The 27,680-nt window shown below is 35.2% G+C and overlaps 1 protein-coding gene across 6 annotated transcripts in view; it reads right to left on the bottom strand.

Moving 5' to 3' along the window:
* Positions 1 to 27,680, bottom strand: part of CCDC171 (coiled-coil domain containing 171) — a 355,460-nt gene that overhangs the window by 263,641 nt on the left and 64,139 nt on the right. For all 6 annotated transcript variants that reach the window (XM_061199072.1, XM_061199071.1, XM_061199076.1 and 3 more), the window contains 3 exons: positions 20,386 to 20,532; positions 6,373 to 6,465; positions 2,720 to 2,880 (listed from right to left, as the gene is read on the bottom strand). In XM_061199072.1, coding sequence (XP_061055055.1) covers positions 2,720 to 2,880; positions 6,373 to 6,465; positions 20,386 to 20,532 — 401 coding nt within the window. The remainder of the gene's footprint in view (positions 1 to 2,719; positions 2,881 to 6,372; positions 6,466 to 20,385; positions 20,533 to 27,680) is intronic.

The following is a 27,680-nucleotide window of genomic DNA, read 5'->3' as shown; positions in this document are numbered from 1 at the left end:
CACCAATTGCTAAATCAGATCTATCCAACAGGTAAAACAATGTCCTACCCCAAAACTCACTGCTCTCAAAGTTGTAAATTAAAGGTATTATTTACCTTAAAGACCTAAAATATCAATTCTCCTTTTGAAATACACTATCCAAAACTTAGAACTACTTTGAAAAATACTCGAGAGTTTGTGACTCTAGAAGATTTTAAAGAAGATTCTGAAAAAGAATCAGAAGTATAGGTAGAAAATGAAATAACTTATCCAATCATCCCTCATGTCATATCAGTCCTTCTCATACCACTGATAAATGGAAAGGAAGTGGCTGTCGTATGACATACAATGACAAGAAAGAGGGGATAGGGGAAGAGAAGTCACAGAAACTATCAGTGAGTCATGGACTTTAATTACTACTTAATTTTTACTGTTTCTTGTTTATTTATTAATATTATTAGTAACTTCTATTATAGTACAGTTATATAGGGATGAAGAACAGATAAGGGACATTATATTAAAGCATTTAGGATTGTTAGCTGGTGCTTAGTTGTAATACATAATTAATATTTAGAACTGTTAGTTTGTGCTTATTGGAATATAAAACTTGAGTGATATTTTTCAAGCACCAAAACACAAATAATTGAAAAACAAACTTAAGGAAAAAATTTGCTCTGGAGTCCCAGCAATCCCACTACTGGGCATATACCCTGAGAAAACCATAATTCAAAAAGAGTCATGTACCAAAATGTTCATTGCAGCTCTATTTACAATAGCCAGGACATGGAAGCAACGTAAATGTCCACCATCGGATGAATGGATAAAGAAGATGTGGCACATATATACAATGGAATATTACTCAGCCATGAAAAGAAACGAAATTGAGTTATTTGTAGTGAGTTTGATGGACCTAGAGTCTGTCATACAGAGTGAAGTAAGTCAGAAAGAGAAAAACAAATACAGTATGCTAACACATATATATGGAATCTAAGGGAAAAAAAAAAGGTCATGAAGAACCTAGTGGCAAGAAGGGAATAAAGACACAGACTTACTAGAGAATGGACTTGAGGATATGGGGAGGGGGAAGGGTAAGATGTGACAAAGTGAGAGAGTGGCATGGACATATATACACTACCAAATGTAAAATAGATAGCTAGTGGAAAGCAACCGCATAGCACAGGGAGATCAGCTCTGTGCTTTGTGACCACCTAGAGGGGTGGGATAGGGAGGGTGGGAGGGAGATGCAAGAGGGAAGAGATATGGGAACATATGTATATGTATAACTGATTCACTTTGTTATAAAGCAGAAACTAACACACCATTGTAAAGCAATTATACTCCAAGATGTTAAAAAAAAAAAAAGTACATAGGTTAAAATCTTAGAGCTTAAACGTTAGGAATTATCTTAAAATTCCTCTAATCCAACCTTTGCAGAGCTCTTTTCTTCAGTAACCATGACAAAGAATCATCTACCCCCTGTTTCGAACTTTCCAAGGCAGAGAGTTCACTAGTTCCCCCAAAGAAGCCTATTATGTCACTGCTGGAAAGCTTTAATTGTTGGGAGTACAGTCTGACTTCTTACAGTTTCACTAGTAGGTCATAATCATTACCTCAAAGCAACAGTAAAGAAGCCTGTACTATATGCTACATAAAGGCCCTTCAAACATATTTATATATAAATGTGCAGACTCAAGATATGATTCAAAGGAAATAAAGGAGCATAAGTCCTTAGAATAATGTTCACAGAATGTCATTTAAGTCATTCTGGAGGAAGCAAGAAAATTCAGTTAAGAACTACTCATTTAATGTATTATAAGCATTACTAATAAAGGTAATCACAGTTAAAGAGTTTTAAATTTTTTCAAACTTCAGTCTTTCAAGTGCCATCTTTATAATTTCTGCCATACTCACAATTCTAAATAATACTTCTCTTTAAATTAACTCACATCATAAGTTAAATGAAGTATTTTAAAAGGAAACTATATTACAACTGTAAATGGAAAACTACTATCTGTCATAAATAGAAATAAACATTAAAAATAAATACATAACTCTAATATATCAACCTATTATCATGTCATGTACCAATGGTGGTACACATTTCATCCTCTGAGAGGAAATGGCTTAAAATGTCTACTATTGACTTATTTTTGGAAGCATATTAAATAGCTATAAACTTCTTAAAAAATTTCACAGAACTTTTCAGATGATAGACATTTGAACTGAAAAAGGTTAAAATCAATAGGAGTCAGAAAGATCCTGACTCTATACTTAGCTGTGTGTCCTTACCCTCGTTAGGCCTCAATTTTCACATCTGTAGAACAGGGATACAAAAGAGTAGCTACCTCATAGGTGTTATAAATTAAATAAAACCATGCAATGCTAGGTATGAAGTGAGCCACATACATGTTAGCCCCAGTAGCAGTATTACTCCTACTATTATTTCTACAGTTTACGAAAATCTCAAACATTACCCATCTCCCACATAGCCCATTTTAGGTGGCCTAGAAGTCAAGGCCTTAAAGATACTATATCACATCAGTAAATATAAAATACATTAATATATTTACTTTCTAGTATAAGAAAGTATTTCTGCATTTCTGAGACTCCTTGGAATTGCCATGATACTTCAAAATCCAACAGAGCATTTCCATATTTACCTAGTACTACACATTCATACTCATGTAGATTTCATAAACTCTTAATATTAATTTAGAGAGTTTTACAGTATAACACTTACATATTTAGTTTTGCAAAGCTCTCTTGTGCATTATGCTTTTCTCGTTCATATGCACTTTCAACTTCTTTGAATTCATTCTTGATCATTTCCAAATCAGCAACAGCTTCTGCTTGGCTGGCCTTTTCTACCTGCAAAGCTCCTTCAAGGTCTCGAATCCGTAACTACCAGATGACAGAAAAGTAATTAAAGCAAGAAAGGAAACACTAGCGCCAATCTCAAATTGAGTAGAATACTTTATCAAACAGCAGATCATCATTCATCCAAACAAGTCTTTCCTTCTGTTTTTGGTTTAAAAAAGGAAAATAAACAAAAGGCAGTTTATTCCCTTTCTCAACATGTGTAATGGAAGAGAAGAAGAGTGGAAGAATACAGACTCAACTGTGCTATGAAAAGGGACAGGCGGATACAATATAACGCGTCCCATCAAAGTGCCTAATTTTGATCTACTAACCCATTTGGACTTTTTTTTATAAACATAATAAATTAAGTGGTTTTTGAAAACTAGAGGGAAGTATCCTTCCTCTCTTTTGAGAAACATTATTATACGAACATCTTTATAAGCCTAACAAAGTTAACAGATCTTTTTATTCCTGGAGATTTCTTACTGTAGAAAAGCAAAATTTTTATTATCAAACAATACTATTTGACTAAAATATTTATGGGTGTAGTAATATGATATCTAGGATTTGCTTCAAAATAATCTGGGGGTGGTGGAGTAGAAGAGCATTAATATTATAGATAAAACACAATTGTCCTGTGAGATAAGTCTTGAAGCTGAGTGACGGGTACACGGGGAGTCCATTTTACTATTCTCTCTACTTTTGCATGTACTTGAAATTTTACACAAGACATTTTAAAAACTATATTCCCTGTATACACCAACAGTAGAATAGATAAACAAAGTGTATATCCATAAAAGAATAATTTGTAGCTATAAAAAGGCTACAAAATAACTTTTGAAAAGCAAGTTGTCTACATGGTTCTCTGCGTAGTGTTAATACATATTGGGAGGAGCAAAGTCCAGATTATTGTATGTAGTATGCTATATTTTAGGTAAACAAGTGGAAAAAATAAGGATAGACAGCAGGAAAGAGAGAACAATAGGAGAGACAAGAGTGAAAGCAAGAGTTCTCAATCGCTAAATTTTGTTTTAATTTTTGAACTATGTGAATATTTTATCTTTTTAGAAAATTAAGTTAAGAATAAAAAAATAGCTTGCTAAAGCTCAAAAAAGGAGGGCGGTAGGAAAAAAATGCTTCACACTAGATAGAAAATGGGGCTTTAGAACCATAAGTCTCAGGTTTGAGTCGCAGCTCTACAAATCAACTTACATGCCCTTGGGCATATTAAACTCCAAAAGCCTGAGGTTCCTCATCTGTAAACAGTAAATACTAACAATAATAATAATAATAATAATATACAGACTCTACAGGGTGGCTACAAAGATCTAATGAGACAACATTTATTTAATATTAATATGTATTTAACATTAAATATAAATATATAATAACTATTTAAAAAGTGTTTAGATAAATATTTATTAGGCACTTAATATGTGCCAGGCAATGAGCTAGTGCTCACGGTATATACAATCATCATGAAAATACACAGTCTCAGCTCTTGTTAGGAAAGGACAGACCATAAGAGAATATAGGCAAGTGCTTCCTGTCACAGAAGCAGGCCCAAAGGGCCATGAAATCAGAAAAAAGCTATGAACTCTGTGTGACACAAGCTTCCCAGGGATGGCAAAACATAACCTGAGTTCGGGAAAATGAACTCACCAAAAAACAAAGCCTAGGAAATATGAAAATGTTTCATAAATTAATCCATACAAATAGTAATCACCAGAATTATTTCTAAGTATCCAAAACTATTTTGTATTAATTGAAACACTTATTCTCTTACACTAAAGGAAGTAGAATAGATATGTAGATAGAACTTTGTACATTTTCAAATTTGGTCTTTTAAACTTTATTTTTCTTTGTTGTTATGTCTAAATCCAGTGTACAAGTAAAAATTAATAAGTCTAGGAAACATTTTCTTCTATCTACATTGGTATGTTCTTTCAGAAACTATGCACATTCAATCACAAATGATAAACCAATCCAACTGAAAGAAAAATAGACTTAAACAATTCCAAGTCAACTCTTCTGAATCTACTTTCTCATTTTTATGACATAGCATCCAAACAAATTTAATAACAGAATACTTCAAACATATTTTTAACTACCATTTATGGTAAGATGGTGATTAATTACAACTCAGTAGTCTCATTTGCTTTTAAACTAGTCTGAAACTGAATTTTACTGGGTGTACCTCACTAAAAATACTTGTCAATATTTATAAATATATGATTCAAATACACACTTTTGCTTTTTTCCTAAGTTATAGCACTAAGTTGGGTATCAAATATTAATTTTTAATTATGAGTAAAAAATACACATGTAACAATTTTCATTTTTATACCTATTAACTATATATTCCCAGTGATATAACTACAATGAAAAACTTAATTTTGAATTCTACTTCTTGCATGAATTTAAAACTTCAGCCTTATTGCTTATTAATGCCATTTTGGGTAATCCAATCATTTTTGTAAAAAAAAAAAGCTTAACTTACACAAATTTGCTTTACATATAGATGCACTCAAATACATGGGTCTGAGAATTTTGCAGGCAAAAGGCATTTCATTAAAGATAAAAGTAAAAAACAATTATTATAAAATTCTTACAAAGTTAGTTGCATCCTAATTAAGACCTGTTTAAATAATAAAATAAAACTCTGCAAATTCTATTAATTAATTTTTAATATAGGGGAAAAGTCTAAGTCTTTTTTAAAAATCCAAATTAAATTATGGACTTGGACTTATGGAACTTTATGTAAAACTATTTACAACAAAGGCTGAGGGTCAGACTTGGTCCACGACAGTAGTTTGCCAACCCCCAGTTAAAATGCCTTTGCTAATCTTAGAAGTTTCTTCTCATTCGCTAAGCCCTAGGGAAAAGGACGCTTTCCTTGGGATGTCTTCATTCAGTTCCCCTCTCAGATTTAATCCTTCTCTTTATTATGCTCCCATAGTACTTTAGTATTTCATATTTCTACCTATATATCAACATATAGGTACACAGTATCTCTGGTAATGGAATGTTTGAGCCCCAAAAGGAGCTCATTCACCTTTATGCCTTCAGCTCTTAATATAGTGACAGGTGATATGCACAAGATATGCACTCAATCAATGAAGGTGCATATTTTAAAATGTTTTCAAAAAGAAATTCATCCCATGGTTGTTGATAAAAAGAACACTCTGATCAGCAGATCTTCCTGTAATGCGCCAGATGGCAAACACATTGGACTTTGCAGAACGTGAGGTCTCTGTCGCATCTACTCCACTTTGCCAAGGTAGCACAAAAGCCACCACGGACAAGATAAAACTTCATAAGCACGCTCAGTGGGTGAGATTCAGCCTGTGGGGTGTAGTGTGCCCGCTCCTCTCTAATAAAGACTATCTTCAACTATATCATTATAGTAAATAGAATAACGTGTGTCTTTAACAACATGCTACCTGTTCTAAACGCACACCTTAGTTCTCTGAACATAATGCTGTTCTTCCCAGCTTAATAAAATCCATAAAAAAAATGTTGTTCACATTTTACCTGAATAATTTCAGAATTAAATTTCGATTCCAAATGTGCTGCTCTCTCTGCTTCAATATTTTCTTCTAATTTCCTCACTCTTAGAGTAGTTGCCTGAAAACATTAAGTTTAAACATTGGAATTTAAATTGAATATAGACCACTATATTGTAATTAACACTTTGGATTACTACAGCCTCATTTTTTCATTTGCAAGAGTATAAAAGTCATGTTGCAAAAATCATGCTCGGGAAGAATGCTCCAGAGCTTGTTTTCTTTTTCTTTACTCAGTTATACTTTACATGTAATAAATTACACATATTGAAATTATATAACTTGGTAAGTTTTGTATATATACACCCGCGAAATCATTGCCGTAATCAAGATAGACAAATATTTCTGTTACCCCAGAAGATTCCTTGTGTCCCTTAGTAATCCCTTCATCCAGTCCTCACCACCCCATCCCTACCCCCAAGTAAACACTGATCTGCTTTTTTGTCACTATAGATCATTTCCTGTTTTCCAGAATTCAATATAAATTGAATCACACAGTGCATACTATTTATTGCCTGGCTTCTTTCTCCCCACAAAATTATTTTGAGTTTCATCCATGTGGTTGCACATATCAATAGTTCACTTTTTACTGTTAAAGTGTTCCACTGTGTTGATACACCACAATCGGTTTATCAGTTCACCTACTGATGGACATTTGAATTGGATGCTATACAAAGGAATATATATAAGGCTATATATTAGGGCTATACAAAGGAATCTGCTATGAGCAACTGTGTATAAATCTTTGTATGGACATACACTTTCATTTCTCTAGGATAAATAGTGAAGGACAGAATGACTGGGTCAGATGGTAGGCGTATGTTTAATGTTTTATGAAACTGACAAAGTGTTTCACAAATTGTTTCCAATTTCATACATCTTCACCAACACTTGGCATGGTAGTGTTTTGGGTTATTTGGGGGCAAGGGTTAGACATTCAAATAGGAATGTAATGGTATCTCATTTTAGTTTCAATTTTCATTTTCCTAATAACTAATGACATTGAGCATCTTTTCATGTATTTATTTACTATCTGTATATCTTTTCTGGTGAAGTTTCTGCTTAAATCTTCTTCTCATTTTTTAATTGGGCTGTTTGTTTTCTTATTATTGAATCTTGAAAATTCATTATATAATCTGGATACAAGTCATTTGTTGGGTATGTGATTTGCAAATATTTACTCCCAAATATTGTCTACAGCTTGTCTTTTCATTCTCTTAACATTAGTGTCTTTCATATAGCAAAAGTTTTTGTTGTGACAAAGCTTAATTTATTAGTTTTTCAAGCTGGAGTCAGCCCCGCCACACCTAGAGTCCTGTCTGTCAAATATAGATAGTTCAACAGTGAAAGAGAAAGACAGTAGTAATTTAATTTCCTTTCTTAGATAAAATTTGGGCAAGAAATGTTTCTATTCATTATACTTACTCTGTCATTTAGCCTTAGCTAAAGGTTTTTTTAAATGCTCGGCTTGATTAATTTGATTTTTCCTCTTTTCTCCCGCCATTTCTTTTTTGCATACAGACAGAGATGGTAATGTATCACAACCAGAAGGGGCATAAATAAAAATAGGATAATCCAAAAACTAATCAAGTGGTCTGTGGATAAGTAAGAAATGACTACACTTTTCCTTGAGTAAAACATATTCCTATAATGTCTGCTACAGTGCAGAGCATAAACACAAAAAAGGTGAAAAAAACCCAAGTGCCCATCAACTGATGAATGGATAAACAAAATGTGGTATAGCCATACAATGGAATATTATTCAGCCATAAAAAGGAATTAAGTACCAACACATGCTACAACATAGATTAACCTTGAAAATATATGTTAAGCAAAAGATACCAGATGCAAAAGACCACATATTAAATGACTTCATTTATATGAAATGGTCAGAATAGGCAAATCCATAGAGATAGAAAGTGTATGAGTGGTTTCCAATAGCTGGGGACAGGGGAAGGAAGGAACGAGCACTGACTGCTAATGGGCATAAAGTTTCTTATTGGGGTGATAAGAATGTTCCAGAATCAGATAGTGGCAATGGTTTCATAACCCTGAACTGCATACTTTAAAACAGTGTATTCAATAATATGTGAACTATATCTCAATAAAAAATAAAAAGAATCCCTAAGTGTAAGAACAAATGACATTTCAAAGAAGTGACCGCCACCTATGTCAAGCTTCTTCATTTCTGTTTAAAAGTTCCTCTCAAGGCTGACTTTGAATCCTAGAACAAGGGATCCCCACTGGTTGTAGGTATGAAGCATGATACATACTAGATCAGAAAAATTCTTAATGGTTAGCCAGATTAAAATGAGTATTACCCTAGGTAGGGCCAATACTAGTAAAAAAAAATTTTTTTAATGTAATGCCACAAGATGAAGTTCCTGTCCTTGAAGAACTAAAGTCAACTTTCTCAATATTCAAAATACTTGTGTTCTGCAAGTCAGAAGAAGTCTAACCAGTGTCAAGGAAATAGCCCACAGACATTGAGAATAAAGGATCAAAACAGGCAAAAAGCTAATAAAGGGCAAATAGAAGAAACCAGTCTAATAATGTTAATATATTCTTTCATATTCCAAAAGGCATTTACATAGTTTTATCAAAATAAGTGTTATATTTTATTAAAATACAGAATATTCAGTGATTCCACGATAAAAGAGGCAAAATTTTCATTTTTCATGTACATGTTGTCATATTCATCAATTTATCTGATTTCACTCCAAAAGTCACGATGACTTTTTTTTTCTGCCTAAACCAAAATCAAACGGGTTGAAATAATAAACCAGAGATCCCACCTTTATTTCCATACCTTCCTGTTTTAAATGAAATGTCCAGAAGAAAACAAATTTATAAACTATTTATTATTACTAAAACAATAAATTAATCAGTAAGGACAGCAAAAAAAACTTCACATATTTAAAAAAATTTCTTCCAAGAGTGCGTTTTGTTGACATAATTAAAGCCCTCCTAATAAATATTTTTTAAAAATCTTCTAGTCTGGTGAATTAATTCTTATCTCCAGCAGAGGGTGCTAGAGGAACATCAACTTGCTGTTCACAAATATTTTTCTCCAATATCACCTAAGAGAACTAGTACAACAATCATTATCTGTCACTCATTAGTCTCCAATCCTAATATAATCAACATAGCAAGGGCAGAAAGCATAAGAGAATTCAGATTAAAGTACAAAATCCAACACAAATTCATATATACCACCGGCCAATTTAACTATACATAAATTTGCCTGTAGTACAAGGATTACACTATATACTGTCTGTTCCCTAATACTATGAACATCAGAGTTCTTTATGTGACACAAAATGATCACATATTTTATCATTTATTAGCTGGCTGTCATGTCCTTTCTGACTGCAATATACTGCCAAGAGATTTTTATTCCAGTAAATTCTGTGTTCATTGTACCCAAATTTTTTTATTTTTATTCCAGTAAATTCTGTGTTCATTGCACCCAATTTTTTTTATTTTATGATTTGTATCTCACTAAATCACAATAAGCCCAATTAGACAGTCTACTCCACTTAAGAAAAGTGAGTGTTCATTCTTTGAAGAAGGTAACATAGAAAACATTATTTTATCATAACACAGGGCATGAGCCGCCAACTCCAATTCACAAGCAGAACTAACGAAACACATCCAGACCACATTTGTTCTCCACACCACATCTGCTCCCATGGCTTCCATGGGCCTGTTCCAAAGTTTCACAAAAATTATGAAAACATATGTGTTCAAGGAATTTGCTGAGACACTGGGCAAAAACAGCTCCTACTACATTCTTGCCTCCTCAAATAGAATATACCCAGCCCAGAGGATATACATGAACTTAAAGGGATTAGTCAAGCAGAAAAACCTTGATATATGAAATTTAGCCCACTAAAATGGACATCAAGAAAAATAAGGGAGGAAATATCACACAAGTACCTACCAATCAGAGACTTCTCAGTAGTGTGTTAGGCAGTACTGTTTCCAAAAGAGTTGTACAAAGTTTACCCCAGAATATCAATAGCTGTATAAATACGAAATGGTTGTTTATTTAACTATTGTTCCAGATTTTATCACCTGATATTTCCCATTAATGAAAACTCTTACAAGTAACCAATATAGTAATAATCCATCTTCAAAAAGATGATTCTAAGGGACTGATTAATTCTATAATGGTTATTTTAGTGCTAAGTATATGTATTATATTTTAGTGGTTGTAAATAATATATTAAATGTGTGTTAACAATTAATGACAATTAATTCCCTACCTTATTCCCTATCTGTGTGAGAGAAAACAAGAGTAGTTACTATACTTGGAGCTCTTAAACTGAAGATCTTAAAGTATTTTTTGTTACCAAAAAAGATATCTTAGAGAGTCAGAATCTCTAAGGAACAGAATTTACAAGCCACAAATTGTTTGGCATGGTAATAAATTAATTTAGCATCTTTAAAATCATCTTTACCTTTCCTAGCAGTAAAAACTTCAGTATTTAACAAAATTTTTAATGAACTTCCAGTTTTAAAATCCATTATGAGCATAAATACAAAAATGTATAATACTTATAAGCACAATAGTATAACCCAGGTGATTTCATCATTTACCTTTTATAGTTGGTAATCAACACAAACAGGTGTTTAAAAATCATTCCTACAAACACATGATGGCTTTAAAAAGATGATTCATATGAGGTTGCTTCAGGGACAATACAAAAGGTAAGAATCATTTTTCTTTTCCTTTTTCACTTGAGTATGGTATATGTGTAAGTAAAAAACTACATTCTACCCTTCTTTATGTTACCATAATATAGAATATGACTGACAGAAGCAATTCAGAATTTATTTGCAAAGACTGCTCTCTCTCCACTGTAATCTTCACGAGATTCTTCAGTTCACTCAGAATTAGGTTTGCATCTTCTCTTTTCTCTTTTCTTGTTGAGTTAAACTTATTTCCCATGATAAAAAAAAAAAAAAAAAAAAACCTCCCCTAGTTGTAAAGAGGTTTATAAAAGCCACAGATATTTCTTTTTCCAGTTCACTTTTCCCTTGGTTCTCTGGTATCCAGCACCATATTTAGAAAATTGGATTGGGAATTTGTTATTTTTTTAATCTAAGAAAACATTGATCCGTGTTAAGATGATTAAGCCACACAATGGTCTATAGCGTATCAGATTTTTTTTAATTTTTATATACACACACACATACACACACACACACACACACACACACACATATATATATATAAACTTCTTTGGCCCAGGCACATAAAGAAATCACCTCTTCATGAAACGTAACTGTTGAAGCTTCATTAAAATTTAAAACATTTATTAGGCTAAACGTCTATTAGTTGCTTTAGTCTGATATTACTGACATTAAATAATGTGTTCTATTAAATTAAAATTTTAACAATTTTCCTCTTTATTATTATTTTATATTAATCCTTTTTTAAAAATACCAATGATGATTATAAGTACCCAGAATTACTAGTACTTAATGTCTCCACAACTGAATGTAAAACTACATAAACTGCTCTCTAGGAATTTAACTTCTCCTTCATTATGTCATCATCTGGTCAAAGAGCCAATACAAAATACATTCACTTAAATATAAAGCAAAACTTTGTAAGGTGTCTGAACATGAAAAATTGTAGGTAAGTCACAGGACTATACTCGTCCACTTAGAAAATTCTTATAAATAGAATAAAAATAGACTCTCTGGACACCCTCAAAGCTTCAAATTCTCCAAAAGCAGAGACCTGGTATTATCAAAAGTATTTACAGAGTAGCTAAGAAAAAACTCAATATAAAACTAGTCTAAAACAATTTTATATTTACAACATTAATCAATTAAAAAAAAAAGAAATTGGGGCAAGTAAGTATTTTACAAGAAAAAAAAATCAATACTGAGTTATCCAAAAACAAATCCTAAAGTTTAGGCATTAGACACTACCTCAATTGAGTCAAAAGTGACTTATCAAGAATCTTATCAACAAAAATCACTGTTACCTAGCACTTCTTCATACCTATAAGGCAATTAAAATGTTTTTAGTGATGATCATAGAGTTTTATAGCATCCTAAAGTGACTTCTAAATGATCTTTTTAAATTCTATGTATATTCAGAACTTTATTCTAATCCTTTTCTAATAGGCCATCTACAAACCACATGATATTAAAAATGATGATATAAAATATGATGATGCATTCCTGAATTTTCTGGCCTGAAAAAACGTTCAGCACAAATGACAAATAAGCTAAAAATACTACTTGGAACATAATCTCACTTTTAAATTTCTTTCTCTAACCTCATATAAAATTAGACCATGTGTGGTAAGCGTATGAGTAATTTATCTTTGCCAAGTTCATAATCTGGCATTATTACTGAGAGTTCCTATACACTCCACACCCCGTTTGCCCTATTAAAACATCTGACAATCATATAGCACAAAGAACCCATTAAAAATGTATAATGGATCTGAATAGCTATTTCTCCAATGATATACAAATGGCCAATAAGCACATGAAATGATATTCAGCATCATCAGTCATCAGAGACATGCAAAGCAAAACCACGAGATACCATTATACACCCACTAAAGTGGTTATAATTAGAAAGACTAATAATAACTAGTGTTGGTGAGGATCTGAAGACACTGGAACCCTCATGCATTGCTGCTGGGGATGTAAAATGGTGCCTTCACTGTGCAAAACAGTCTGACAGCCCCTCAAAAAGTTAACCATACAGATATCATGTCACCTAGGTGGAACTGCCCACTAGGGCAGTGGAATGCCCACTCCTAGGTGGAACTGAAAACATGTCCATGTCCACACAAAAACTTGTACACAAATGTTCATGGAGGCATTATTCATGATAGCCAAAAAGTGAAAACAGCATAAATGTCTATCAACTGATGAATGGATATACAAAATGTGGTCTATAATACAATGGGAGATTATTTAGTAATAAAGAGTAATGAAGTGCTGATACATGATACAACATGGATGAAACCTAAAAACATCCTGCTATGTGAAAAAAAATCACAAAAGACCACATATTGCATGATTCCACTAATATGAAATGTTCAGGACAGGCAAATATATAGAAGCAGAAGTAAATTAATGTTTTTTTAGGGATGAGAGGAATGGGGAAAGAGGAGAGTGATAGCTAATGGGTGTGGGGTTTCTTACTGAGGTGATGAAAACATGCTCCAATCGACTGTAGTGATAGTTGTACAACTCTGTGAATATACTAAAAACCACTGAATTGTACCCTATAAATGGGTGAATTTGTAGCATGCAAATTATATCTCAATAAAGTTTGGGGTTTTTTTAACATCATCAGTATGAAGAGTTTAACCTCCAGGCATCCACCTCCACCCTAATTAGCCCTACAACTACCCCTCCCTAACCACTACACAAACTCACAAACTGGAGGTTTATTATCTGGAAAATGTCAATCTGAAGCCAAGGTTGGACATAGAGATACATGGGGTGGGCAGAGCAGGGGTAGGGGGGTTGGTGCACAAGACTGAAGCCAGGGGAAATTCTGTATACTGAATAGTATGAAACACAGATTTTTCCTCCATTTCCTTCTTCCATTTAATAACCACCAAAGAGGAAACTAGCAGGTCACTCCTTGTAGAAACAAAGAGAAAAGTCCTATGGATTGTAACATTTCACCACTTCCCAGTGAAATACTTGGCACATCTCATCACTCTACAGTAAGGTTTCCCTAAGGCCAATACTTAAATTCAATTGCCTACTCAACATCTCCACATGGATGTCTAATGGGCATGTCAAATTTAACATCTCTAAAACCAAACTCCTCATCTCTCCCGAATTTACTCCACTTGCATTCTTGGCCAGGTTGAGTAAATAACAGTGCCATTCCCCCAAAGGCTCAAGCCAAAATCTATGGCATTATCTTTTACTCCCTTTCTTTTTCTCTCACAAGCCATGTCCAATAAATCTGCAAATCCTACTGGTTCTATCTTCCAAAACACATACAAATCTGACTACCTCCTCTACCACTACTTTGGTCTAAAGCACCATAATCTCTCATCTAATTACTTTAATAGTTTCCTAAATGGCCTCTTACAATCTGTCTTCCAAAGAGTATACAGAATGATGCTTTTAAAACAAATTAGAAGGGACATGTCACTCCTCTGCTCAAAACCTTTCAACGGCTTTCCATCTCAGAAAGAAAGCCAAAGTTCTTACAATGAACTCCAAAAGACCTTCAAGACTCTATAACATCTGCCTACCATTCTCTACACCCTACTAGTCTCTCTCTTGCTCAATCCATTTCAATCACAATGGCCTACTTGTTATTCCTCAAAGTTTCCAAGCACACTCGCATCTCATGGCCTTTACACTTTCTATTCCTTCTACCTAGAATCTCTTCCTCCAGATAACCACATGGCTCAGTCCCTTTCTTCCTTCAGGTCTCTGCTCAAATGCCATCTTATCAAGTCAGCCTTCCTTGACCACTAACACAAGAAGGTAACCATTCCGCCCCACCATTTATTACTCCCCTCGTCTCCTTTATTCCTCTCCATAGGGCTTATCATATTCTGTTTCATTTCATGTGTGATTCCCCCTGACAAGAGTGTCAATTTCAAGAGGGAAGAGGCTTTGTTTTGTTCACTGCTATGCCTCAAACACCCAAAAGTGTGCCTGACACTCTCGATGTTTTCTGAATAAACAAATGAATACAGTAGTCATAATATAGGATCAGGATGCTATAAAAATGGTACAAAGAACAAGAGCCCTCAGAAACTAAAAAGAAAACATAAAATATTCAATTAGAAGATTAGAAAAGTCAAGTAAATCGCCCACGAAGCAACAACAACAAAAATACAAAGAGAAAGACAACAAAAGGTAAGAAAAGCAAAACATCAACCAGTTGGTCTATCAACTGAACAATTAAAAACCCAAGAAAGAGAGAATAAAAAAACCCTGAGGAGGAAATTATGAAGAAATAACACAAGAGAATTACACAAAATAAAGATCATGAGTCTCCTAACTAAAATGGCCACCAAATGCCCTGCACATTGAACACAAAAAAATCTATACTAAGAATCATTGTTTATCTTTGATGTTCTGAAATTTTATAGTTAGTGGGAACTCTATAGCAGAAATAGCTTGGTGTCTTCACAAATACAAGGGAAAAAGAAAGCTATAGATGGAGAACCTATAGATTGAGAGACTTAAGAGACATATCAACCAATTATAATGTGTAGACCTACTAGGGATTCTGATTCAAACAAACTGTAATCATACATACACTTTTATGCCATATATGTAGCAATATGAAATTTAAATAATATCTGGATATTTGATTATATTAAGTAATTACTGTTAATTTAAGTTTGATATTGATAATGTGGTTCTAAATAAAAGGCCCCTTATTTTTTAGAAATCACGATGAAATATTTACGGTTAAAATGATATGATGCCTGGGATTTGTTTCAATATAATATGAGAAGAAGGAAAGTGAATAGGCGTATGAATGATTCAAGATAACGCATAAATGAATAATTTTTGAAGCTGGTGATGGGTACCATTAGGTTTATTATACTATGCTGTCTACCTTTTTTTAATATTTAAAAAAAGTGAAATAAAAGAAAAGTGAACCCTCATGCACAATTGGTGAGAATGTAAACTGATACAACCACTATGGAAAATAGTACGGAGAGTACTCAAAAAATTAAAAATAGAAAAATAAAAAAATAGAACTACCATATGATCCAGCAATCCCGCTTTTTGGTATTTATCCAAAGAAAACAAAAACACTAGTTAGAAAAGATATAATGTACCCCTATGTTCACTGCAGCATTATTTACAACAGCAAAGCTATGGTAGCAAACTAGGTGCCCACCAACAGATGAATGGATAAAGATGTGAGATAGATATATATATGTGTGTGTATATATATATATATATATATATATATATATATAAAAATGCAATATTACTCATCGATAAAAAGAATGAAATCTTGATATTTGCAACAACATGGATGGACCTAGAGGGTATTAACCTAAGTGAAATAAGTCAGACAGAGAAAGACAAATACTATATGATTTCACTTACATGTGGAATCTAAAAATGCAAAACAAATGAACAAACATGACAAAAACAGTTACAGCTACAGAGAACAAACAGGTGATTGCCAGAGGGTAGGGCGTGGGAGGGGAAGAAAGATACAGGTGAAGGAGATTAAGAGGTACAAACTCTCAGCTGCAAAATAAATGAGTCACAGGTATGAAATGTATAGTGTAGGGAATATAGCCAGTAACTAGGTAATATTTTTTGTATGGTGACAAATCATAACCAGACTTATGGTGATCATTTTGAAATGTACAGAAATATCAAATCACTATGTTGTGTAATAGGAACTCACATAGTGTTGTAGGTCAATTATACTTCAAAAACAATCAACCTCATAGAAAAAGAGATCAGATTTATGGTTACCAGAGGCAGGGGGGTGAGGGGAGGGGTAACTGGATGAAGGCAGTCAAAGGTACAAACTTCCAGTTATAAGATAAATAAGTACTAGGGATGTAATGTACAACATGTTATATATAATTAATACTGCTGTATGTTATATATGAAAGTTGCTAAGAGAGTTATTCCTGAGTTCTCATCATAAGAAAAAAATGTTTTTTTCTGTTTCTCTAATTTTTTATCTATATGAGATGATAGATGTTCACCAAACTTATTTTCATAATCACTGCATGATGTATGTAAATCAATAATTATGCTCTACACCTTAAGCTTATACAGCACTGTATGTCGATTATATCTCACTAACTGGAAGAAAAAAAGTCTTAAAAAAAAATAGAGAAACAGGAAAACTTTCAGAGAGGAAGAGTGAGAAAAGGGTCACCATAAGGGAACACAAACAAAAATAACATCAGGCCTCTCAACAGCGACAGAAGAGACTGGGAACGAGGGAGGCAAGGCCTTTAAATTCTGAAAGAAAAAATTCCATCCTAAAATTCTATATTCAGCCAAATTCTATCTACCTTAATACTTCATTGATAAAAAAAATCATGTTCAGATATGCAAGATCAAATAAAACTTAGCTCCCATACACCCTTTCTTTAGAAGCTACTAGTCTATGTACTCCAACGAAGTGAAGAAGGCAAGAGACCTAAGAAACTGAAGATCCAACAGAGGATAATGAAAAAGTCCCCGGGTGACAGCTATGCCATGTGCCTAGAAAGCAATGAGGAGATGGAACAGGAGAGAGTCCCAGAAGAACATGATAATTTTCTGAGAACAGACTCTATAAAGCAGCCAAACAGAATTCCTTCAAGGTTTTAAAAATTTACACACCCACCATCAAGGTACAAGAATTTTTAACACCACCCTCACCAGTACTGGGTACTATCATTTTCTTTAATCTTATTATTTTGAGTGTTACTGTCTTTCTTACATTATGGTGAGGTGGAACATTTTTCCTATGTTTGTTATCCATCTGAAATTATTCTTTCATATCTTCTTTGATTTACTTGGTAGATTTTTTCATAAAGACCTTCTCCTTTCTCTTATCAAATAGTAGGGGATTTAGAGAGACAGAAATATATTTACCCTTTGCTGTAAATATTTTTCTCATTTGGTTGTCCTTTTATTCGAAGTGGGGATTTTACTTACATACGACTTTAATCTTTCTTAGTCAAAGCTATAAATCCATTCCTAAATATTTTGTTCCTTGGTTTTTATGATTAGTAGTAAGTCATAATGACTCAGAGAGCAGAAAAAATTAATCTACATTTTCTTCTTATTTTATCATTGTTTTTAATATTTCACTTTTTAATCCAACTGGAATTTATTTTAGAATATAATGTAAGATAGGAATCTAATTTTATTTTGTCCCAAATAGTTAACCAATCGTTTCAACACGATTCACTGAATAATTTTTCCTATCCTTACTGATTTAAAATGATATACTCTACAAGTCTACTACTGACCTTTCAATTCTGACATTGAAAGTCTGGTCTTAGAGGTATTGTACTTTTTGGCCACTCAACAATCTTTCCCCTTCTTTTTGTACCAGCACCCTAATTTCTATATAAGAATTTATTTGGGGGGCTTTAATTTTAGCAGAATTAGAGGGATTTACTTGGGGCAAATTACCTCTTTCAATCAAATGTTCTCTTCCAGATTAGAATCCTGAATAAAGTTACAAAAAGAATAAAAACTACTGGTACCAATTCACCTCAGCTTCATCCATCATTTCTGCTACCAAGAACTCTGGAGATGCTCTGGGACTCATATGATTTCTAAGCTGATTCCCCAACATTCCTTGTGATTCTGTGGATATGATTCCCATATTCTTCCACTGAATTCCCCATTTATGTTAACCAAAGTCGGTTTCTGTTGCATACAACCAAAAAAACACAATTGATATATTACTGAAGTTTTATAATCTGTACTAACTTCTGGTATAATAAGTCCCCACTCATTACTCTTATCAAAATGTTTTATAGATCCTCACGTGGATGAACTTTAGAATCTGTCTTCCCAAGATAATTCCTCTCAATTTTTGATTGGAACTGCTTTAACCCATAATACAATCTAGGGAGGATTCATAACTTTACACTGTTAAGGGTTCCCAAAATGTATCACCATTTTCTTTTAAGACTCTCAGTTAAATTTCATAATTTTTAATGTATTTGTTGTTAACTGTATTCCTGTTTTTGTCACTATGGTGACAAAAACTTTTTTAGTATCTTATTCTCTGATTATTACTGGTATATAAGAGTGTAAACATAATTGCTATATATTATTTTCTTCTTGATCTCCTTATTGAATGTTCTTACTAGTGTCAATAATTTCAAAGATGATTTTCTTGACCATTTAGGGTTATTAGCATATCATCTGAAAATAATCAGAATCATACCCCCTTCTTTCCAAAAATTATAATTTTTTATCACTGTTCTTGCTTTTATATATTTCTTTGGCTAAAATTCTCAGCAGTGTTAACTGACAGAAGTGAGTTTAATGAGAGTACCTCCAGCATTTTATCATTAAATACTCTTTATAAATGTTTATTTACCTTATAAGAATTATAAATTATGTTTAAGACAAACTTCTTTATCTATTGAAATACTTAATTTCCCACAAAGCAAATCTTTTTAAAAAATTAACAAATAAATTAGCTATCTCTCAAGATTAAAGTGGTTATCAGTATCATTTACTCACAAAAATCATATTTTTTCATTTGTAAATTAATGCTCCTTTCCAATCTAAAGTCTAACCTGGGGACTTCCCTCGTGGCACAGTGGTTAAGAATCTGCCTGCCAATGCAGGGGACACAGATTCAAGCCCTGGTCCAGGAAGATCCCACTTGCTGCAGAGCAACTAAGCCCATGCACCACAACTACTGAGACTGCACTCTAGAGCTCGCAAGTCACAACTACTGAGCCTGCATGCCAAAACTACTGAAGCTCACGTGCCCAGAGCCTGTACTCCACAACAAGAGAAGCCACCACAATGAGAAGCCCGTGCAACGCAACGAAGAGTAGCCCCCACTCGCCACAACTAGAGAAAGCCCGCGCACAGCAATGAAGACCCAACATAGCCAAAAATAAGTAATATAAATAAAAATAAATTTATAAAAAAATAAAAATAAAGTCTAACCTGAAAAGCACTCCACAAAACTATGCAGCTAGTACACAGCATTCAAACTACAAAATTAGAATTTAATATCTTTTCTTGTGTTGCTTCCTCAAACTTGTAATATAAACAATTACCTTCAAACTTTCCAAATATTCCAGGACAATTAATTATTAAAAATGAATAGTTTTTTTTTAATTAGGAGCAAAATATAATTTACTCAAATACAAAAGTTTTCAAGGAAGCCAATATTCAATACATATAAATGTCAAAAAATTATATTTTATTACAGAGTAAAACTTTGTCCTTAAATTACTAACTAGCCAACATATATGTGCTATAAAAGAATGAGAAAATATACCTCAAACTCTTTTCTAAGACGTTCCTCTCGTTGAGTGCTAAATTCGAATTCACTTGTCTGTCGACGTAAAAGGTCAGAGCACTCCATGTGTTCGGCTTCTAATTTTTCTACTTTCTCATGCATATTTTGTAAAGCATTATCTTGCTCCTAGAAAATAGTTCATTTTTGCATCAATAAAGTTTATAAGCCAACAATGACTAAAATTTATTCTATAAAATACAGTGAGCAACTAAACCTGTACTTCAACCATAATAATAGGTTAATTTATATAAGCAAGAGAGGCCAAGATATTCTCTAGCGATGTTTCAGAATATACATGTGTTTAAAAAGCGCTACTGGAGTTTTACAACTTAAAAAATCTGAATAAGGGAAGGACCTTCAAGACAGCGGAGGAGTAAGACATGAAGATCACCTTCCTCACCACAAATACATCAAAAATACATCTAGGGCTTCCCTGGTGGCACAGTGGTTGGGAATCCGCCTGCCAATGCAGGGGACATGGGTTCGAGCCCAGGTCCAGGAAGATCCCACATGCCGCGAAGCAACTAAGCCCGTGCGCCACAACTACTGAGCCTGCACTCTAGAGCTCACGTGCCACAACTACTTAGCCTGCATGCCACAACTACTGAAACCTGTGCACCTAGAGCCTGTGCTCTGCAACAAGAGAAGCCACCACAATCAGAAGACCGTGCAACACAACAAGGAGTGGCCCCCGCTCGCCGCAACTAGAGAAAGCCCACGCGTAGCAATGAAGACCCAATGCAGCCAAAAATAAATAAATTAAAAAAAAAAAATCTACATGTGGAACAACTACAGAACACCTACTGAATGCTGGCAGAAGACCTCAGACTTCTCAAAAGGCAAGAAAATCCCCACGTACCTGGGTAGGGCAAAAGAAAAAAGAAAATACAGAGACAAAAGAATAGGGACAGGACCTGCACCTCTGGGAGGGAGCTGTGAAGGAGGAAAAGTTTCCACACACTAGGAAGCCCCTTCACTGGCGGAGACAGCAGGGGGGGTGGGGGTTGGGGAACTTCGGAGCCACAGAGGAGAGCGCAGCAACAGGGGTGCAGAGGGCAAAGCAGATAGATTCCCTCACAGAGCATCAGTGCCAACCAGCACTCACCAGCCTGAGAGGCTTATCGGCTCACCCGCCGGGGCGGGTGGGGGCTAGGAACTGAGGCTTGGGCTTCGGAGATCAGATCCCAGGGAGAGGACTGGGGTTGGCTGCGTGAACACAGCCTGAAGGGGCTAGTGCGCCACAGCTAGCCGGGAGGGAGTCTGGGAAAAAGTCTGGACCTGCTGAAGAGGCAAGAGACCTTTGTTTCGGGGTGCGCAAGGAGAGGGGATTCCTCCCCATCTGCCCACAGGAGGCAGAGCACCGCCTAAACAAGCTCCAGAGACAGGCGTGAGCCATGGCTATCAGCTCGGACCACAGAGATGGGCATGAAACACTAACGCAGGCGTGAAGAATGCTGTGTGCAAGCACAGGTCACTATCCACACACACACAACCCACCCATGGAGCCTATGCAGACCGTCACTGCCAGGGTCCCGTGATCCAGGGACAACTTCCCCAGGAGAACACACAGCACGCCTCAGGCTGTTGCAATGTCACGCTGGCTTCTGCCACCACAGGCTCGCCCCACATTCCAATTCTGACTACTGTCCCATCCCTCCCCCCAGCTTGAATGAGCCAGAGCCCCCTAATCAGCCGCTGCTTAAACCCCTCCGGTCTGGGTAGGAAAAAGATAACTGACAGCGACCTACACGCAGAGGTGGGGCCAAAACCAAAGCTGAACCCCAGGAGCTGTGCGAGCAAAGAAGAGAAAGGGAAGTTTCTCCATGCAGCCTCAAGAGCAGTGGATTAAATCGCCACAATCAACTTGATGTACCCTGCATCTGTGGAATACCTGTACAGACAAATAGTCCCAAAATTGAGGCAGTGGACTTTGGGAGCAACTGTAGACTTGGGGTTTGCTGTCTGCGACTGATTTGTTTCTGATTTTCATGTTTATCTTAGATTAGTTTTTAGCACTTGTTATCATTGGTGGATTTGTTTATTGGTTTGGTTGCTCTCTTCTTTTTTTATTATTATTTTTTTTATGTTCATAAATATTTTTTCTCCCTTTTCTTCTGAGCTGTGTGGCTGACAGGGTCGTGATGCTCCAGCCTGGTGTCAGGCTTGAGCCTCCAAGGTGGGAGAGCCGAGTTCAGGACACTGGACGACCACAGACCTCCCAGTCCCATGTAATATAAATTGGTGACAGCTCTCCCAGAGATCTCAGTCTCAACGTTAAGACACAGCTCCACCCAACGGCAAGCAAGCTCCAGTGCTGGACACCCCATGCCAAACAACTAGCAAGACAGGAACACAACCCCACCCATTAGCAGAGAGGCTGCCTAAAATCATAATAAGGTCACAGGCACCCCAAAACACATCACCAGATGCGGCTCTGCCCACCAGAAAGAAAAGATACAGCCCCACCCACCAGAACACAGGCACCAGTCCCCTCCAACAGGAAGCCTACACAAGCAACTCAACCAACCTCACCCACTGGGGACAGACACCAAAAACAAGGGAACTACAAACCTGCAGCCTGCGAAAAGGAGACCCCAAACACAGCAAGTAAACAAAATGAGAAAACCGAGAAATATGCAGCAGATGAAGGAGCAAGGTAAAAAAACACCAGACCAAACAAATGAAGAGGAAATAGGCAGTCTACCTGAAAAAGAATTCAGAGTAATCATAGTAAAGATGATACAAAATCTTGGAAATAGATTGGAGAAAACAGAAGAAACGTTTAACAAGGATCTAGAAGAACTAAAGAGCAAACAAACAAAGATGAATAACACAATAAATGAAATTTAAAATTCTCCAGAAGGAAGCAGTAGCAGAATAACTGAGGCAGAAGGACGGTAAGTGACCTGGAAGATAAAATGGTGGAAATAACTACCGCAGGGCAGAATAAAGGAAAAAAATGAAAAGAATTGAGGACAGTCTCAGAGAGCTCTGGGACAACATTAAACGTACCAACATTCGAATTATAGGGGTCCCAGAGGAAGAAGAGAAAAAGAAAGGGACTGAGAAAATATTTGAAGAGATTATACTTGAAAACTTCCCTTACATGGGAAAGGAAATAGTCAATCAAGTCCAGGAAGCGCAGAGAGTCCCATACAAGATAAATCCAAGGAGAAACATGTCAAGACACATATTAAACAAACTATCAAAAATTAAATACATAGAAAAAATATTAAAAGCAGCAAGGGAAAAGCAACAAATAACATACAATGGAATCCCCATGAGGTTAACAGCTGATCTTTCAGCAGAAACTCTGCAAGTCAGAAGGGAGTGGCAGAACATATTTAAAGTGATGAAAGGGAAAAACCTACAACCAAGATTACTCTACCCAGCAAGGATCTCATTCAGATTTGATGGAGAAATTAAAACCTTTACCAACAAGCAAAAGTTAAGAGAATTCAGCACCACCAAACCAGCTTCACAACAAATTCAAAAGGAACTTCTCTAGGCAGGAAACACAAGAGAAGGAAAAGACCTACAAAAACAAACCCAAAACAATTAAGAAAATGGTAATAGGAATATACATATCAATAATTACCTTAAATGTAAATGGATTAACTGCTCCAACCAAAAGACACAGACTGGCTGAATGGATACAAAAACAAGACCTGTATATATGCTGTCTACAAGAGACCCACTTCAGACCTAGGGACACATACAGACTAAAAGTGAGGGGATGGAAAAAGATATTCCATGCAAATAGAAATCAAAAGAAAGCTGGAGTAGCAATTCTCATATCAGACAAAATAGACTTTAAAATAAAGACTATTACAAGAGACAAAGAAGGACACTACATAATGATCAAGGAATCAATCTGAGAAAAAGATATAACAATTGTAAACATTTATGCACCCAACATAGGAGCACCTCAATACATAAGGCAAATGCTAACAGCCATAAAAGGGGAAATCAACAGTAACACAATAATAGTAGGGGACTTTAACACCCCACTTTCACCAATGGACAGATCATCCAAAATGAAAATAAGTAAGGAAACACAAGCTTTAAATGACACATTACACAAGATGGACTTAATTGATATTTATAGGACATTCCATCCAAAACAACAGAATACACTTTCTTCTCAAGTGCTCATGGAACATTCTCCAGGATAGACCATAACCTGGGTCACAAATCAAGCCTTGGTAAATTTGAGAAAACTGAAATCGTATCAAGTATCTTTTCTGACCACAACGCTATGAGACTAGATATCAATTACAGGAAAAAAAAACTGTAAAAAATACAAACACATGGAAGCTAAACAATATGCTCCTAATAAACCAAGAGATCACTGAGGAAATCAAAAAATACCTAGACACAAATGACAATGAAAACATGACGACCGAAAGTCTATGGGATGCAGCAAAAGCAGTTTTAAGAGGGAAGTTTATAGCAATACAATCCTACCTCAAGAAACAAGGAAAACCTCAAATAAACAACCTAACCTTACACCTAAAGATATTAGAGAAAGAAGAACAAAAAACCGCAAAGTTAGCAGAAGGAAAGTAATCATAAAGACCAGAAATAAATGAAAAAGAAATGAAGGAAACATTACAAAGATCAATAAAACTAAAAGCTGGTTCGTTGAGAAGATAAAGAAAACTGATAAACCATTAGCCAGACTCATCAAGAAAAAAAGGGAGAACACTCAAATGAACAGAATTAGAAATGAAGAAGAAGAAGTAACAACTGACACTGCAGAAATACAAAGGATCGTAAGAGATTACGACAAGCAACTCTATGCCAATAAAATGGACAACCTGGAAGAAATGCACAAATTCTTAGAAAGGCACAACCTTCCGAGACTGAACCAGGAAGAAATAGAAAATATAAACAGACCAAACACAAGCACTGAAATTGAAACTGTGATTAAAAATCTTCCAACAAACAAAAGTCCAGGACCAGATGGCTTCACAGGCGAATTCTATCAAACATTTAGAGAAGAGCTAACACCCATCCTTCTCAAACTCTTCCAAAATATAGCAGAGGGAGGAGCACTCCCAAGCTCATTCTACGAGGCCACCATAACCCTGATACCAAAACCAGACAAAGATGTCACAAAAAAAGAAAACTACAGGCCAGTATCACTGATGAATAGAGATGCAAAACTCCTGAGCAAACTACCAGCAAACAGAATCCAACAGCACATTAAGAGGATCATACACCATGATCAAGTGGGGTTTATCCCAGGAATGCAAGGATTCTTCAATATATGCAAATCATTCAATGTGATACATCATATTAACAAACTGAAGGAGAAAAACCATATGATAATCTCAATAGATGCAGAAAAAGCTTTTGACAAAATTCAACACCTATTTATGATAAAAACTCTCCAGAAAGTAGGCATAGAGCGAACCTACCTCAACATAACAAAGGCCATATATGACAAACCCACAGCCAACATCGTTCTCAATGGTGAAAAACTGAAAGCATTTCCTCTAAGATAGGAACAAGACAAGGTGGCCCACTCTCACCACTATTATTCAACATAGTTTTGTAAGTTTTAGCCACAGCAATCAGAGAAGAAACAGAAATAACAGGAAGCCAAATCGCAAAAGAAGAAGTAAAACTGTCACTGTTTGCAGATGGCATGATACTATACATACAGAATCCTAAAGATGCTACCAGAAAACTACTAGAGCTAATCAATGAATTTGGTAGAGTAGCAGGATACAGAATTAATGCACAGAAATCTCTTGCATTCCTATACACTAATGATGAAAAATCTGAAAGAGAAATTAAGGAAACACTCCCATTTACCATTGCAACAAAAAGAATAAAATACCTAGGAATAAACCTACCTAAGGAGACAAAAGACCTGTATGCAGAAAACTATAAGACACTGATGAAAGAAATTAAAGATAATACAAATAGATGGAGAGATATACCATGTTCTTGGATTGGAAGAATCAATATTGTGAAAATGACTATACTACCCAAAGCAATCTACAGATCCAGTGCAATCCATACCAAACTACCAATGGCATTTTCCACAGAACTAGAACAAAAAATTTCACAATTTCTATCGAAATACAAAAGACCCCGAATAGGCAAAGCAATCCTGAGAAGGAAAAATGGAACTGGAGGAATCAGGCTCCCTGACTTCAGGCTATACTACAAAGCTACAGTAATCAAGACAGTATGGTACTGGCACAAAAACAGAAATATAGACCAATGGAACAGGATAGAATGCTCAGAGATAAACCCATGCACATATGGTCACCTTAACTTTGATAAAGGAGGCAAAAGTATATAATGGAGAAAAGCAGCCTCTTCAATAAGTGGTGCTGGGAAAACTGGACAGCTACATGTGAAAGAATGAAATTAGAACACTCCATAACACCATACACAAAACTAAACTCAAAATGGATTAAAGACCTAAATGTAAGGCCAGACACTATCAAACTCTTAGAGGAAAACATAGGCAGAACACTCTATGACATAAATCACAGCAAGATCCTTTTTGACCCACCTCCTAGAGAAATGGAAATAAATACAAAAAGAAACAAATGGGATCTAATGAAACTTAAAAGCTTTTGCACAGCAAAGGAAACCATTAACAAGACGAAAACACCCTCAGAATGGGAGAAAATATTTGCAAATGAAGCAACTGACAAAGGATTAATCTCCAAAATATACAAGCAGCTCGTGCAGGTCAATATCATAAAAAAACTGAACAACCCAATCCATAAATGGGCAGAAGACCTAAACAGACATTTCTCCAAACAAGATATACAGGTTGCCAACAAACACATGAAAGGATGCTCAACATCACTAATCATTAGAGAAATGCAAATCAAAACTACAATGAGGTATCACCTCACACCGGTCAGAAGAGCCACCATCAAAAAATCTACAAACAATAAATGCTGGAGAGGGTGTGGAGAAAAGGGAACCCTCTTGCACTGTTGGTGGGAATGTAAATTGATACAGCCACTAAGGAGAACAGTATGGAGGTTCCTTAAAAAACTAAAAATAGAACTACCATACGACCCAGCAATCCCACTACTGGGCATATACCCTGAGAAAACCATAATTCAAAAAGAGTCATGCACCCCAGTGTTCACTGCAGCTCTATTTACAATAGCCAGGACATGGAAGTAACCTAAGTGTCCATCGACAGATGAATGGATAAAGAAGATGTGGCACATATATACAATGGAATATTACTCAGCCATAAAAAGAAATGAAATTGAGTTATTTGTAGTGAG

The sequence above is a fragment of the Eubalaena glacialis genome, chromosome 9 (assembly GCF_028564815.1).
Source record: "Eubalaena glacialis isolate mEubGla1 chromosome 9, mEubGla1.1.hap2.+ XY, whole genome shotgun sequence".
Classification (NCBI taxonomy): domain Eukaryota; kingdom Metazoa; phylum Chordata; class Mammalia; order Artiodactyla; family Balaenidae; genus Eubalaena; species Eubalaena glacialis.
The sequence above is the reverse complement of the archived record's forward strand: the minus strand, read 5'-3'. Positions and strand labels throughout refer to the sequence as shown.